The sequence below is a fragment of the Eleutherodactylus coqui genome, chromosome 2, assembly GCF_035609145.1.
Source record: "Eleutherodactylus coqui strain aEleCoq1 chromosome 2, aEleCoq1.hap1, whole genome shotgun sequence".
Taxonomy (NCBI): domain Eukaryota; kingdom Metazoa; phylum Chordata; class Amphibia; order Anura; family Eleutherodactylidae; genus Eleutherodactylus; species Eleutherodactylus coqui.
This window is the reverse complement of record NC_089838.1, coordinates 260,535,704-260,551,894: the sequence shown is the minus strand read 5'-3', so window position 1 is coordinate 260,551,894 and position 16,191 is coordinate 260,535,704. Positions and strand designations below refer to the sequence as shown.

General features: G+C 45.3%; 1 protein-coding gene across 5 annotated transcripts in view; it reads right to left on the bottom strand.

The window, feature by feature from the left end:
• The window catches only part of LRRK1 (leucine rich repeat kinase 1), a 129,138-nt gene that overhangs the window by 72,294 nt on the left and 40,653 nt on the right, over positions 1-16,191 (bottom strand). For 4 of the 5 annotated variants that reach the window (XM_066592869.1, XM_066592872.1, XM_066592870.1 and 1 more), the window contains exons 5-6: positions 11,609-11,788; positions 3,297-3,442 (exon numbers count right to left, since the gene is read on the bottom strand). In XM_066592869.1, the coding sequence (XP_066448966.1) occupies positions 3,297-3,442; positions 11,609-11,788 (326 nt within the window). The remainder of the gene's footprint in view (positions 1-3,296; positions 3,443-11,608; positions 11,789-16,191) is intronic. The other variant, XM_066592873.1, reaches the window with a different exon arrangement.

Sequence of the window (16,191 nt, the reverse complement as noted above, 5' to 3'; positions counted from 1 at the left end):
ATGTGTAATTTTTTTTTTAAAGAGGGGAAGGTGGACAAACACGGTTTGCTGTATTACACATTTTTAATAATTTTTTTTCTTCTTTTTTACACTTTTTTGATGGTTGCTATAATAATCTAGCAAATATATGTCTGTACTGCAATGCATTATTGCTATAGCTGGCGATCGTATGCCCATCTGCGCTTCGCGATTACTTTGCGAACTGATAACATGACAGAGAGAAGGAGCTCCCTCTGTGAATCCTTTATGTGCTGCGATCAACATTGAACATGGTTTGTAAGGGGTTAACAGCGGGGATCACTGTTCTGATGACCAAATATTTGGTCATCCAATTCTTCATTTCAAAGCACTACACACTTTCGGTGCTTCTTTCTGCATGACTGGTCAAAACTACAGAAATCTAAAGGCACATTTACACGGAACGATGATCGCTCAAAATTCGCTCAAACGACAGTTTGAGTGACAGTTTTGAGCGATCATTTTTGCAGAACTCTAAGTAGCTAATTAGCTACTTAAGAGTTAATGCAGGAGGAGCGGGGTACCGCTGATAACTCAGAGAACAGCAGCTGTTTTGTATATGCAAACAGCTGCATTGTTCTTGGAGCTTTCAGCTTGTGTCCCGCTGAGAGCTGCCAGCGGGATACCAGCTGAAAAAATACTATCAGCGCCGCCCGCTGAGTAAATCAGCGTGTGGCACTAATAAGAGTCAGTGTTTTCTAGCTTGCTAGAAATCACCGATGAACGAATGGTCTATGAACAGTGCATGATGGACGCGCGTTTAGACGCAACGATTATCGCTCAAAAGGCGAATTTTGAGAGATAATTGTTGTGTCTAAATGGGCCTCAAGTCTCCGAGTCTCCTGTACTCAGAATGGAAGTCCTTCCTTTAATGTTCCTTATGATTAGAAGATTTGTGAAGAAAGGCATCTGTATCAAATATGGCAGCCTAAGGTCATGTACATTTGTTGCCAATCTGGGAAGCAGATTCTGCACCAAAAAGTACAATTTTTAAGTGAATGGGGTTTTTATAAAACTTCACTTCCACACTGCAAAAAAATAATATAAATCAGAGCGGAGTTTAGGGATTTTATGCTGCAGTCTTCAGTGTAATAGACCCTAAAAAGCTTAAGAAAAAACAAAAACCATTAAACTAAACACAAGGCGCTGCTATTCTCTCACATTCTTTTGTCCATTTATAGATGCTGCTCACAATAAGGATATTGATGCAGCCTATAAAGGACACCAGTGTCTATATTTCTGTTCATATATAATGTCCATTAATAGCTCACTGTAACAGACACACATTGCTACCACTTAGGGAATCTGTACAACAGGCTGTAAAAAACCAAAACTGTCACTTATGTTTAATATTAAGGAACTGACCTTACCGCACTGTCTGGGGACTTTCCTTACTTTTTAGTGCATCCTTAGACAAGACTATATACAAACGCCCAAAATAACAGCCAATAAAGGGCTTAGTCACACGGGTGCATTGGCCCCCGTGTCACTGCACGAAAAAGACGGCCACACTTCAGGACGGACGTCTCTCTGCAGCGCCGGAAGAAAGAACACATGACTGGCAATGGAGCGCTGCGGAGATTCGCCCACATTTGCAGTGCGGCCGTCTTAGAGTGCAGGAACACGGGCGCATCGACGCATACGACTAAGCCCTAAGACACAAAAACACAGTTGTTACAAACCTGCCGTTTCAGGTTTTACGTGTAAACGGTGATTGGGCCAATAACTCGCCAAGCAGGAAAATCCTATGCAAACTTCCAAAAACATTCGAGGGATGGCAAATTTACTACAGACTGTCAAATCTTAGCTATATGGGCAGCACAGGGTTTAGCTAGGGTGCTTTCACACTTGGGCTGGGGATTACACTTTCCTGCTCTATTCGGAGAGGAAATATCCACGGTCGAACGGTTCTGTCCACTGATGGAACCTAACAATGCCAGGCGAATCCCATTGACCATAATGGGGTCTACCCACTTTCCTCCCATAAGTCTGGCTTTTGGATAGGACGGAAGAAAAAGCACTGCATGCAGTGATTTTTCTTCCAGTATTTTCAGTCGATTCTGCGATGGAGCCTCCGGCCGGAGGTTTCAACACAGATGTGAAACCACTAGAGATGAGCGAGCATCCAAATGCTCGGGTCCGCGTTATACGAGTCGAGCTGTTCACAAATTCTAGAGCTCTACTCGAGTAATGAACCCCCTTGACTACAATGGGAGACTCGAGCATTTTTCTATGTGGGACGCCGGGTCCCGAGCTTTTTTTTTTTTTTTTTTTAATGTAGGTTTCCCCCTCTCTCTCTCAGCCAGCCAAAAAAAATTTCCGCGACGTGCGCACTGCCCGGCAGAACTGGGTTCCTGCATTCAAATCTGAGCAAGGAAATCTGCAGGGAATTTTATGTTCTCCCGTGTTTGCAATAGTTCCTTGCAGGTTCTCCCGTTTCCTCCCACATTCCAACATCATACTGATGGTTTAACTAACATCCTATGAAACTGCCCTAGTGTTCGTACAGAGAGGATCATTAGTTTGTGAATGAGGACGACCCAAGTGCAACACTGGAAAACATGTTGGAGCTAAGCAAGCTAAATGAAATAAATGTCTATACATAAATGCTTTATAAAGAAATACAATCAATCAACAGATACATATCAGGTAGAGCAAAAAACAAAAGGACTAAAAAGCATTATGAATAGAGATGAGCGAGCATGCTCGGTTAAGGCAGTTACTCGAGTGAGCATCGCTCTTCTTGAGTAACTGCATACTCGTCCAAGCAGATTCCGAGCAGACCTCTCTCCCCCCCCCCCCCCCCACCGCCCCCCTGAATCTGCTCGGACGAGTATGCAGTTACTCGAGAAGAGCGATGATCGCTCGAGTATCTGCATTAACTGAGCGTGCTCGCTCATCTCCAATTATGAAGTTTACCATAGACAATTACAAGACAATTCAACTACATGTCATTTGGATCAATAATCTACGTATGTACAGTAACAAAGTGGGAAAGATTGGTCAAATGTTCAGCTTTTGACATGACATATAATATATAGCTTTCACTCACCAACACTTGATAAAATAATGCATCTAGTATAAATAGAATAGCTATTGACATCATATTAGCCCCATAAACCTATACAGATTAGGTGAATTAGAAGAACGCCATTTCAGTGCACTGCCCCCGCATTCAAAGCACATTATTAATATTATACCATTTAACAGTTTATTGCAATGGTATGGGAAAAATAGGAATAGCATCTTTTCATGCCTCTTACAGCTAAGATACCTACCGATGCCGCCTGGTCCTTGGGCACAGAGGGCTCGCTAAGGGCTCTCTTCCTGAGAATCTTCTTGCTCAGTTCTGGGTTGTCCATCAGTATGTACGAACAGAAACCAGCTCCGTTCTGAAGTAAGAACTCTGCAATGTCTTCATGTCCTGGAACAATCACCCAAATAACAAAGCTATTAATTACTACCAGCAGCAACAGTCTTCCTTTTCGTAGGCGTGCACAATTGAAAGTGGAACAAAGGAAGTCACATTTCTTTCCATAGTAGAGCAGTCACAATAAATCTCCAGAAGACCGGCTGTGTGAAACCTCGGACAACCTGCTCTTATGTCATTTGCTCTTGCCATGGTCAATACAAAATCTCTGCAGCTCTCTCTTATAACAGAGCAAAAGAGATCCTAATCCAATCTGGTTAATTTATTCAAAATATTAAACTTGCCATAATTTACATACATAATCGGATATTTACACCTTTCTTGCTATGGAAAAAGCCGGGAAAAAAACAAAAAAACTTACTCCCTTCGTGTCCTCACTTTCACTAAGTTGCCTCTGCTGCCCTCTATCAGAAATGCATGCAAACTACTGTTTCTCACAAAGCCAATTCTCATTTGAACGAGCAAACGAACCAGTGACGTTACCAGTGGCTCTCGTGCAGCCAGTTTAGACAGGCAGATGCATCGTTCACTGGACTGAACAATTGCTGTTAACCCCTTAAGACATAGTAAGTTAGGCTGAATGGAGCCAATGTCCATCTAGTTCAGCCTGTTTCCACCCCCCTTGTTGATCCAGAGGAAGGCAAAAAAAACCAATGAGGCAGAAGGCAATTAGCCAATTTGGGAGAAAAACTCCATAATGGCAGTCAGAATAATCCCTGGATCAACGTTTAAAAGTTCCTACCTGACTCCAAGACCCGAATCAACAACCCCACTGGTTATTTAGTGTCTATATTCTGTAACATCATTACACCACAGCCCATCCCTCCCACCCCCCATTTTCATTTTTCCCTCCCCTCCTTTAAAAAATCATAACTCTTCTATTTATTCATCCATGTAGATGTCTGAGGTCTTGTTTTCTGGGGAAGAATTGTATGTTTAAAATGGTACTATTTATTGTACCATATAGTGTACTAAAAACCTAAAAAAAAAAATTCTAAGTGGAGTAAACTGGAAAAAAAACCCCCTAAATTCTGCCATTTTTGGGTGGGCCTTGTTTCTACGATGTACACGCTGCAACAAAAATGACAGGATAAGATTATTCTATGGGTCAGTACGATTACTAAGATACCAAACTTATATAATTTTTTTCTTAAATGCCTCTGTCAGAATTGACGGCTGGATTTAAAGGGTTAACAGCTGTGATTAGCGGCGCTGCTTATCAGACCTGTTGCAGACGGGTGTCGGCTGTAAGAAACAGCCGACAACTGCATTGTATGCAGCGGGATCGACCCCCAATTCCCCTCCATTTATACCCTGAACCTCCAGGACGTAAATCTATGTCTGGTAGCGCTAAGGGGTTAAACTGAAGGATAAGCGAACAAACCAATAATAGCTTTTATGCCTGCATAAAAAGAATGACAACTGAAAATCTGAAGTTGTTCAGTCGTTGGCTCGTGTTCCGACTAAACGACTATCAATCGCTTTCGCTCAATTGAACGATAATCGTTCTGTCTAAAAGGATGCTTATTCTTCTTAGCCAGTCAGTTCATTGGTTATGCGATGTAAAGCAATGCAATAGCCAATAGAATTTGTCTGTTTTTGGGTTTCAATATCTCTGATTACAGTTGTGGAAGGGAACCTAGGATTCTTTTTTCTATCCCGGTCATGTGTCTTCATAAGACACAGCTCCAATAACTGTAACCAGCCATATACCTGCGTGTCCATAACACAACCAGAGCGGATTTTCACTCTCTAGATATAAACACTTACAATTCTCATGTAGTGACTATGAATATAATTTTGAAAACCACAAGTATATAACAAACAATGTACAATAAAAAAAATTGCATAACGCTTCATTTAGGGAAGTAGCTTTTCTCTTCTTTCTTCGCTGAAAATAGAAACCCTTTTCATAAAGATGCCCACTTAAAGGGATTTTCCCATTACTTAACATTGCTTCACAATCCCTCTGTCCTTTCTGGTTGCTGATGACAAGGACATGTGACTGCTGCAGCCAATCACCGCCTATAGAAGGTGACTGCTGTGGCCAGTGATTGGCTATAACAGTCACATGTCTTGCGCAGCAGCAACCAGAAAGGACAGAGGGATTGTGAAGATTTAAAAAAAAAAAATTCTATATTTGTTAATTTTGTGATGGATACAGAAAAAAAAGAGAATATTGCTTATCCGGATTGACACCCTGGAAGCACATGGGAAAGGCAAACAAAAAACTATTTCTCTGCAAAATGCAAAACAATATTAGAATAACAAACTTTCTAATGTTAAAATCGCATCGCACAAAAATCACAAATGCACAAACTTGCGATTTTTGTGCGATGCGATTTTAACATTAGAAAGTTTGTTATTCTAATATTGTTTTGCATTTGGTAGAGAAATAGTTTTTTGTTTGCCTTTCCCATGTGCTTCCAGGGTGTCCATCCGACCTATGCCCTAAGCCTCAGAGGCAGCAGGACCGTGGTGCAACACATGGTGGGGGGTTCACACTGGACAGGGACCCCCTCACCCTAGATGTCACAGCTGCGAGAGCCCTCCAACATCACCATGCGGGAGAGACGAGGGACACAGGCTTAGATCCCCCTCAGGCCATCTCACTGCCCAGTGAATCAGAAGGTGACTCCAGAGATTCTCCCTAAAGGAGACAATAGAGCCCCACACCACCAGCATACATGGGACATAAGGGACGCGTGCTCAGCCCCCCCCCCCCCCCCCCCCTAATCCTCCTCACCATCCAGAGGAGCAGACAGAGGGGGAGAGGGGAAAAAACCCTTGGAAAAGAGGGCCACTCCTGCAACTCTCACTAAAGGGGCAATGGAGCCCCCAGCAGAAACACGTAGGGGTCATGAGAGTCACACTCAGAGAATCCCCCAAAGTTTCCCCAACAGCAAGTAGACCAGACAGAAGGAAAAAGGGGGGAACCCTAAGGGTAAAGTGGCCATGCCAGAGACTCCATTTGATGAGGACAATAAAGCCCCCACATCTAGTCCACCATATGCGGCTGGTGAATGGGAGTGGCCTGATTCCAGGAGGCTGAACTACCCCTCCACTGAACCTCCAGTTGCCCAGGATGACTGGGATTGGCAGGAGCACCTGCGGGCCCTACCAACTAAAAGTGAAATTAATAGCCTCTTCCAGAAAATTTAATCCTCACATAAGAAAGACATTGCCGCCCTTCAACATGATGTCCGCCACACAGGTCAGAGGATTGAGGATATTGAAAATGCCCAGGAGCAAAATATTAATACTATGGACTCCCATTCATACAAGCTACTGCAGCACTCCCAGCAGATTTCTGAGTTATATGCCTTGATGGACAACCTTGAAAATCGCCATCGTAGAAACAACCTGAGAATAAGGGGACTCACTGAAGAAACTGGCAACGCTCAGTTGGAAAATTTGGCCCGGGAGTCTTTCAATGAGCTTCTACAAAAACCACCTGACTCTGAGATCGAAATTGATAGAATCCACCGCTCTCCGGGTCCCAAGCCCTCTCACCCTAACAGACCTAGGGACATTGTATGCAGAGTGCATTTCTACAAACTTAAAGAACAGATCCTCCAATGCGCTAGAGGAGTCGGAGAATTATCCTATCAAGGTCGCCTGCTAATGATCCTGTCAGATTTATCTCGCCACACCCTCCAGCTGCGAAAAGCTCTGAAGTCGCTGTTCACATTGCTCCACGAAAAGGAGATCAACTATCGTTGGGGTTTTCCCTTCCAGCTTCACACCAGGAAAGGGGGTAAGTCGGACACATTTAGAGGTTTAGAGGACCTGCCAAACTTCCTGGGCACTCTCGAGCTCCTGACCATGTCTCTCCCGGAGTGGCCAAGATCTTCCGCTCTTCCTTTTCCTCCACCTATAAGCGAATGTCAGACAGCGGGTCATGGCAAGCGACGTTGGGTGCCACGTCAGAAAAGCCTGGAGATCTCAGCGTCCTCACCGAGAGAACTAACCTGAGAAGTCTGCACGGTTCTTCCCTTGCATGCGCCGGGGTTGGAGCCTTTGTGTGTCCGCGAGGGGTCCCAGACTTGTTTGGGGTTAACATATGCTTAAAGTTTCAGTAAAAAAAATAAAATAAAATGGTGTAGGGCGCGGGAGGCGGAAGCGGTGGTTCGCGCGGTGGTTGGATTTCAGTGTCCAGGTCAGAAGCGAAGACATCATTAGTCTTTGCAGTTTATCCTTTGATGATAGTAATTTTTTTTGTTCTATTTGTTATATGTTCCGGTCTGTGTTTTGTCCTCCTAGTGTGGACATGTCTTCAGGTAGGACCTCCCTCTCCCGATCGGCACTACACTCACTCAAAAAAATCTTAAATGCCCTGCACCTAGTAGACTTATGGAAGATCCTTCACCCGGGGGTCAGGAACTACACATTCCACTCCTCCGTACACAACTCATACACCAGAATAGATCTGCTCCTGGTCTCGCAGAGCGTACTGGCCTGCTCCCCAAGGTGCTCCCTGGGTGACTTTATTTGGTCTGACCACGCACCAGTCTTTGGCGAGTTTGCCAAGTGGAGTGGCTGTCCGAGGAGCTTCTCCTGGAGACTCAACGATAACTTGCTCAGAGATTCCTATGCATAACAGACATCAAAAAAGCGATCGTTAAGTTCACCAATCCGATGCGACGGGGGCTCCCACCCAGTGGGAGGCACTGAAATGCGTCATCAGGGGCATTCTAATTTCACATGGAGCTAGGAATAAAAAGGAAAACACAGCAAAGTTGCGCAAGCTTATCCTGAACCTGCAGACTAAAGAGGCCTCTAAAAAAGGACTCCAAAAAGACTCACTCAAGGCGGAGATCTCGAAACTGCGTCACCAGATCTTAGCAATCCTAGATCAGAGGTCCCTGGCCTGCAGGGATAGGTTGTGCAGAGGTGCCTTTGAGTATAGAGACAAATGTGGGAGCTGGCTAACTAGGGCGCTGCATCCAAGAACGACCCTCTCCCATATCCCAAAAATTCACTCAAGTCGGCAGGGCCTGGTCCACTCCACCTCAAACATTTTACAAGAATTTAGGATATACTATTCCAAACTCCACAATACTGAAGGGTCCGCACAGTCAGGCTCTCGGAGCTCAGCGGAGGAGATGGAGGCCTATCTCACCCTTAACACACATAAAAGAATGACTCCTGAGGAGGCGGAGGGCCTAGAGGTGGACTTCTCCTCTTCGGAGCACTCAGAGCTGATTAAAAACCTGAAAGTGGGTAAGAGCCCAGAGCCAGATGGCTTTTCAGCCAGGTTCTATAAGGTGTTCCGGGAGGAGATTTCGCCACTGGTCCTCAGGGCCTATAACGCAGTGGGGTGGGGGGTGCCCCTTCCTGGCCCATATCATGGTTGTTTCCAAACCGGGTAAGAACGCCTCGGTATGCGGCAACTATAGACTAATCCCCCTCCTCAAGATAGACATAAAACTATATGCAAAACTAATCTCCACACGTCTCCAGGACATAATCCCGCGCCTGATCCATAGGGAGCAGGTGGGCTTCGTCCCTGGCAGGGAAGCTAGGGACAACACTATTAAGTCCCTGTCACTGATTGCTAGAGCCAAGCTCGCAAAGAGTCCCCTCTGTCTCCTTGCAGTAGACGCTGAAAAGGCGTTCAACAGGGTCAGTTAGAATTTTCTTTCCGCCACCCTGGAAAAGATAGGGGTTGGCCCAAGAATGAAAAAACGGATCTTGTCCTTATATCATAACCCCTCCGCCAGGATAAGAATCAACGGGACCCTGTCGGACGCCTTTCAAATAAAGAATGGCACTAGGCAGGGGTGTCCTCTATCCCCGTTCCTATATATCCTAACAATGGAGGCTCTGGCGAATACGATTTGTTGCAACGACTCCATCACAGGTCTCCACCTACGGGAGACGAAGCACGAAATGGCGCTTTTCGTGAATGATCTCCTACTTTATCTATTTAACCCACGCATTGGATTACCGATGATTTTACAGGAGTTCCAACGCTTTGGTAGAGTAAGCAATTATAACGTAAATATCCAAAAGTCAGAAGTGCTAAACGTGTCGTTGCCGCAGACTGAGGCGTCTCAGTTAGAGAGTCAGTTCCCCTTCCGATGGAAATCCTCCTCGATAAAATACCTTGGATCACAACTCCCAGCAGTTGTCTCTCAGGCGTTTAAACTAAATTATCTACTGTTTCTGGTAGACTTAGAGAGGGATTTGGGCAAATTGAAGATTTTGCTCCTCTCTTGGAGTGGGACGGTCAACGTTATCAAAATGGATTCCCTGCCCAAGTACTTATATTTATGTCAGACGGTCCCACTAAAGCTTCCAAGTTCATACCTAAAACGTTTGCGGTCCCTTATCACAACATTTGTCTGGAGAGGGAAGAAGCCACGCATGCGTCTCTCACTTCTCACTAGAAGCAAGGAGAGGGGAGGCCTGGGGCTGCCCAATTTTGCACTTTACTACAAAGCCAATATCGCCAAGTGTATACTGGACCTACTCAAAAGAGAGAGCTCCAAATTATGGTTAGAAGCAGAGCATACTCTGGTCCCGGGGACCTTGCGGGGTGTGGCCTGAATACCGCCTAGGCACATAAGCCTGATCCCTAACATTTCGCCATTCCTGGGTCAACTACGCAAAACCTGGTCAGAGTTTGTGCCGGCCAGTGGCCTGGTGTCTGTGCCTGGGCCTCTTACTCCCCTGGTCTCTAATCCAATTTGAGGCCTCCATGCAAGGTCTTCCCATTCTGGATCTGACGCCTTCCCCATTGCCTCATATACAGGACGTGGTGGCGGGCTCGGGCCTGAGGCCCCTGTTGGAGATCATGGAAGGGGGAGGACATAGACCCGGCTCATGGTTACAATTTCCAACTAAGAAGCTTCGTGGGGTCCCTGGCCCCTCTGGTAAATCTCACTATTGCCCTCACACCATTCAAGCAACTTTGCATGTCCACGTCCTCGCAGAGACACTCTATATCCACCCTCTACAGATTGCTGCTGAATCGGGAGATGGAGATCCAGATACCACAATATGTGGAGGTGTAGGAGAGGGAACTTGGGCGCAATCTCCTGAAGAAGGACTGGGAGAGAGCCTGGATCCTCTGCCATAAAATTTCACCTGCCTGCAAGGCACAGGTTCTAAACTTTAAAAGCCTATCCGAGTGGTATAGGACACCAGATCAATTACATAAAATTTTTCCTCAGACCTCCCCCATCTGTTGGAGATGCAACAGAGACAGGGGAAGCATGTCCCACATCTGGTAGAGCTGCCCAACAGTAGCTGCACTGTGGAAGGAGACGATGGAAGTTCACAATTATATTGGCAGTACACAAGTGAAACGGTCGATGGAGATGGCCCTACTCTCAGTCCTCCCGGGTTCGATCAAAAAAGCTAAAAGGGGGCTCCTGAGATTTTTCATTCTTGCTGTCTGAAGGATCATCCCCAGACTATGGAAGTCCTCTGCTCCTCCATCTAGAGCGATGTGGGTGGAGGAACTAAACCACCTTATGCGTTTTGACGAACTAAGGGTGGAAGAGAGTGGTGCTCATGAGAAGCTATACAGTACATGGCAGACCTGGATCGCTTTCGGGTCTACGGAAAAATTTGGGACATGGGTGGATTCTGGGCGGCTGCGCGTTTTGACTTGGAGTCGTGCAAGAACCTCTGGAGTGGGTCTCCACTCTCCCGGGGACCGCGCAATCACCCCGACTACCCCTCCTCCCCCTGCGATTTGCCCTCCGTGTGTTTTTGTGACCCCTAGTAATGTCCTCTGTCTTTGTCTAATTGTGTATTTGTTTTAATATTAGTCTAAGTCTTTTTGTTTTACTGGTGTGTGGTTTTCGTTATAGCCGATGGAGATACTCCATGAGCTTATGGGAGCTAAGTGCATTGCTTTCGCAGTTTAACATACCATCTGTAATGCTTGAAAAATTTTCAATAAAAATATTTTGAACTGAAAAATATGTATTCTCAATGAACAACATAAAACACTAGTAAAAGCTGTCAAAAAGGAATTTCAGATTCCTTGCAGGCTTTTTTGCCTTTATTTTTTAACTTCCTGACATTGCAGATGTGTTTATATATTTATGTATGTATATAATGTCCTCAATGATTTGCAGTTCTTCATGCCACAGTTGTAACTTGTGTGAGGTGTCGTAGCAGAACTACTATGGATTTACACATTACCTGCCATGAAGGTGGCATAAAGAGGCAACTTGCACAGAACCGGGAACTCATTATTTCTTGTTGCATAACAATCCGGATCAGCACGATATGTGAGGATCAAGAGTTTCACCAGGCTAAGATGACCCTGTTCACAGCAGGTAACCAGAAGCCAATTCAAGAGAGGCTTATGGTGGGGTGCATCTGCAAAGTAAAAGAATAAATAAAGATTGCAGAATTTTCAGGTCATTGGCGAGTTCATTTCCCTGAACAACAAATTAAAGGCCCTTTTACACACAATGATAATCGCTCAAAAGCCATCTTTTGAGCGATAATCCAATGTAAAGGTGCCCATCTTTCAATTTTCTGCCGAACGATGATTTTCAGTTCGGCATGAAATCCATCGTTCGACAGAAGAGCTGATAAGAAGGACCGCATGCGGTGTTCTGCCCTGGGTAGCGCTGATTACTTTGTCTCAGCTGTCAGCCCCATGGCAGAACAAAGGGAATGCATTCACAGAACAGACCACCGCTGTTCTCTGAATATAGCTCTCAGTGGCTCACATGCATTGCTTAAAAGGTACATTTTCACACAATGATGATTGCTCAAAATATGCTCAAAGGCCATCTTTTGAGCAATAGCCGTTGTGTGTAAATGTGTGCCCATTGTGCACTCTTCATCCCTCACTGTTTTTAGCTCAACTTAAAAGCCATGGTCCCTGATAAGATGGACTGCATGGTGAGTTCTCCATGGGCAGCACTGATAACATTCTTTCAGCAGCTGTCCCGCTGGAGAACAATAGCGATGTATTTAGAGAGCAGACCACCTGCTATTGTCTAAATACATGCAAATGAAGCTAGTTAGATTATAATGGGCTGATTAACCCATTAGTACCTAATGCAAAATGATTGCTGAAAACTGTCAAGGTGCATTTAGACACAAAGATGATCACTCAAAAGTTCGCTCAATACCTATTAGTACCAATTAGTAGCATGTGAGCCGCCAGGAGCTGTATTCAGGGAACAGATCCCCTGCTGTTCGCTGAATACATTCCCTTTGTTCTGCCGAAAGGCCTGACAGCTGAGACAATGTAATCAGCTGTTATCAGCGCTCCCCGGGCAAAATACAGCGTGCGGTTCTGCTTATCAGCTGTTCTGCTGAACGACAGATTTCATGCCAAACTGAAATCCATCGTTCAGCAGAAAACTGAAAGATGGGCACATTTACATGCAACGATTATTGCTCAAAAGATAAATAAAAAAATAAATCTTGTTATTTGTATAGTGCCAACTTATTCCGCAGCGCTTTCAGGTATTTTTTTATTTATTACCCCCCACCAAGCTGGGTACTCATTTTACCAACCTCGGAAGGATGGAAGACTGAGTCGACCTTGAGCCGGCTACCTGAACCATGGGAGATTGAACTTGCAACCTTCAGGTCATGAGCGAGAGCTTACACTCTGCGCCACACGAGGCTCTTGGCTTTTAAGCGAATTTTGAGTGATAATCGTTGTGTCTAAATGGACCTTCAGTTTCTGATAAAAATTGAGCGATCATCTCTATATGTAATTGGACCTTAAAGGGGTTGTCCCGCGAAACAAAGTGGGTCTATAAACTTCTGTATGGCCATATTAATGCACTTTGTAATGTACATTGTGCATTAATTATGAGCCATACAGAAGTTATCAGAAATTTTTCACTTACCTGTTCCGTTGCTAGCGTCCTCGTTTCCATGGAGCCGTCTAATTTTCAGCGTCTAATCACCAAATTAGACGCGCTTGCGCAGTCCGGGTCTTCTTCTTTTCTCAATGGGGTTCCGTGTAGCTCCGCCCCGTCACGTGCCGATTCCAGCCAATCAGGAGGCTGGAATCGGCAATGGACCGCACAGAAGCCCTGCGGTCCACCGAGGGAGAAGATCCCGGCGGCCATCTTCAGCAGGTAAGTAAGAAGTCACCGGTGCGCGGGGATTCAGGTAAGCGCTGTCCGGTGTTCTTGTTTAACCCCTGCATCGGGGTTGTCTCACGCCGAACGGGGGGGCTGTTGAAAAAAAAAAAAAAACCGTTTCGGCGCGGGACAACCCCTTTAAGTTACTAATTGGTACTAATAGGCATTAGTACCAATTAGTAGTTTATGCAAAATGATCGATCAAAAGCCATCTTTGTGTGTAAATGGGCCTTTAGACTCATTGTTTTGGCGAACAAGGAGTCATTACCACATTAATCCTTTGCAATCCAATTTTGGATTCAGGGTTTCCTAGGGTGCTTTCTCTTTCTGCCATTATACAATAGTGCCATCTGCTGGCTAGAGTCAGTACTGCGGTATGTGATATGCTGGAGAGGCCCCCTGACAACAGTGGCCAGTAACCTACAGTAAGAATACCCTGCTGGACGTCTTCTGCCATCGGAGCTGTACAGCCTTCAATCAGAATGTCTTTAGACGTCAGACAGTGGATTGGAAAGGGTTAAGGCCCATTTAGACAGGACGAATTTCAGGCAAGCGATGCCCGACACCCGTCCCTGCACATACTGGCTCCTGTGCTGCTGCACAAGAGTGAGTATCGCTGGCTGACAGAGGGGCAGCAGGAGGAGATTTCTCTCCTCCCGCTCCCCCACCCCCTCTCCATTCACTTAACACAGTGGTCGTTCAGTACTTAATGGCTGCTATTTACATTTATACAGCATAAACAATGGACGATGAGCTGAACTATGATAGTTATTCATGTCGTCATCATGTGTATAGATCACATGCACACAGCCTTGTGATAGTCAATCAGCATTCACATATCCCCCCACTTTTCATATCTTCAGTTCTTCATGCAAGATCGCAGGATGGTGTGCACAGATCTTACAGAAATGCAGAGTAATCTCTTTCACAATCAATCAGCGGTCCTCCATAACGATTTGCTCCACACAATAATGTCGGACCGGCTGGTGCATGACCGAGGCTCCTTGAGTTCATTCTCACAAGACGTTTGGCCTTCTTTAAACTGTCACACCCACAAACGCACATTCTTAAAGGGGTTGTCCCGCGCCGAAACGGGTTTGTTTTTTTTTCAATAGCCCCCCCGTTTGGCACGAGACAAACCCGATGCAGGGGTTTAAAAAAAACCCCGGATAGTACTTACCCGAATCCCCGCGCTCCGGTGACTTCTTACTTACCTTGCGAAGATGGCCGCCGGGATCTTCACCCACGGTGGACCGCAGGTCTTCTCCCATGGTGCACCGTGGGCTCTGTGCGTTCCAATCAGGAGGCTGGAATCGGCACACGTGACGGGGCGGAGCTACGAGGAGCAGCTCTCCGGCACGAGCGGCCCCATTCAGAAGGGAGAAGACCGGACTGCGCAAGCGCGTCTAATCGGGCGATTAGACGCTGAAATTAGACGGCTCCATGGAGACGAGGACGCTAGCAACGGAACAGGTAAGTGAATAACTTCTGTTTGGCTCATAATTAATGCACAATGTACATTACAAAGTGCATTAATATGGCCATACAGAAGTGCTGAACCCCACTTGCTTTCGCGGGACAACCCCTTTAATGTCCATCACACCGCATGTCTCATTTAACTGACGATGAATGTTTATGGGCGTTATTCCAGTGAAAAAAACAGATGATTACGCGCTCTTCTTGGAACATGGCCATCACCATTTTAACTCATTCCAATCCACTGTCTGACATCTTCAGACATTCTGATTGAAGGCTGTACAGCTCCGATGTCTGAAGACGTTCGGCAGGGTATTTTTACGGTATATTACATGCCGCTCTGTTGTCGGGGGCCTCTCCAGCATGTCCCATACCACAGTACTGGCTTTAGCCAGCAGATGGTGCCATTGTATAATGGCAGAAGGAGAAAACCCCCTAGGAAACCCTAAAATTGGATTACAAAGGGTTAAGTATTGAAAATGTTTTTAACTCCAGCCGCTGTCACGTGGGTTCTGTGCACTGGACAATGCTGCCATCTGTCTCACTCATCCCCAAGGCATGCCCTCGTCTTCCATAGTGTGTAGACCTTTGAACTAGAATGCACCTTGTAAGGTTTTTTATTTTGTTATCATGGAGGTGTAGACTCCAACTGTAGGACATTACTATTTGCAAAGTCACTTCACCTTTAATTTCAAATGCATTAAGACCATGCAAGAAAAAATAGGTTGCAAAGGTACATATCCTTTAAGATGAGATGGGAAATGTAGACAGTATTTACTGATAGCTGTGGGAATGTCTAATGTCTTATGTGGAACCACACAACACAAAGATATGTACCGCAAGCTCCGCTTTGTACAGGAAATGGTGAAGATGTGTAATGATTTTTTTTCCAGCTTACACCAGCCCAAAAGTGATTGAGTGTCTGCGTTCTTGTGGAATATGAAGCATCACATTTATACTATGACCATGTTAATGTAATGACTATGTGAGAACAAATCTGGGCAGCGATGATGACATGTACTGGTAGCGAGTACACAAATGACATCACACTGTAAGGGATACATCAAGCAAGCACTTATTCTATACATTACTCCACTTCTGTAGAATGCTGACTGGCTTACTAATTAGCTCAGTAAATGTACTGTAAGTCATTCTAAGAAGCCAGGAATAGTAACAGCATTGCGGTAT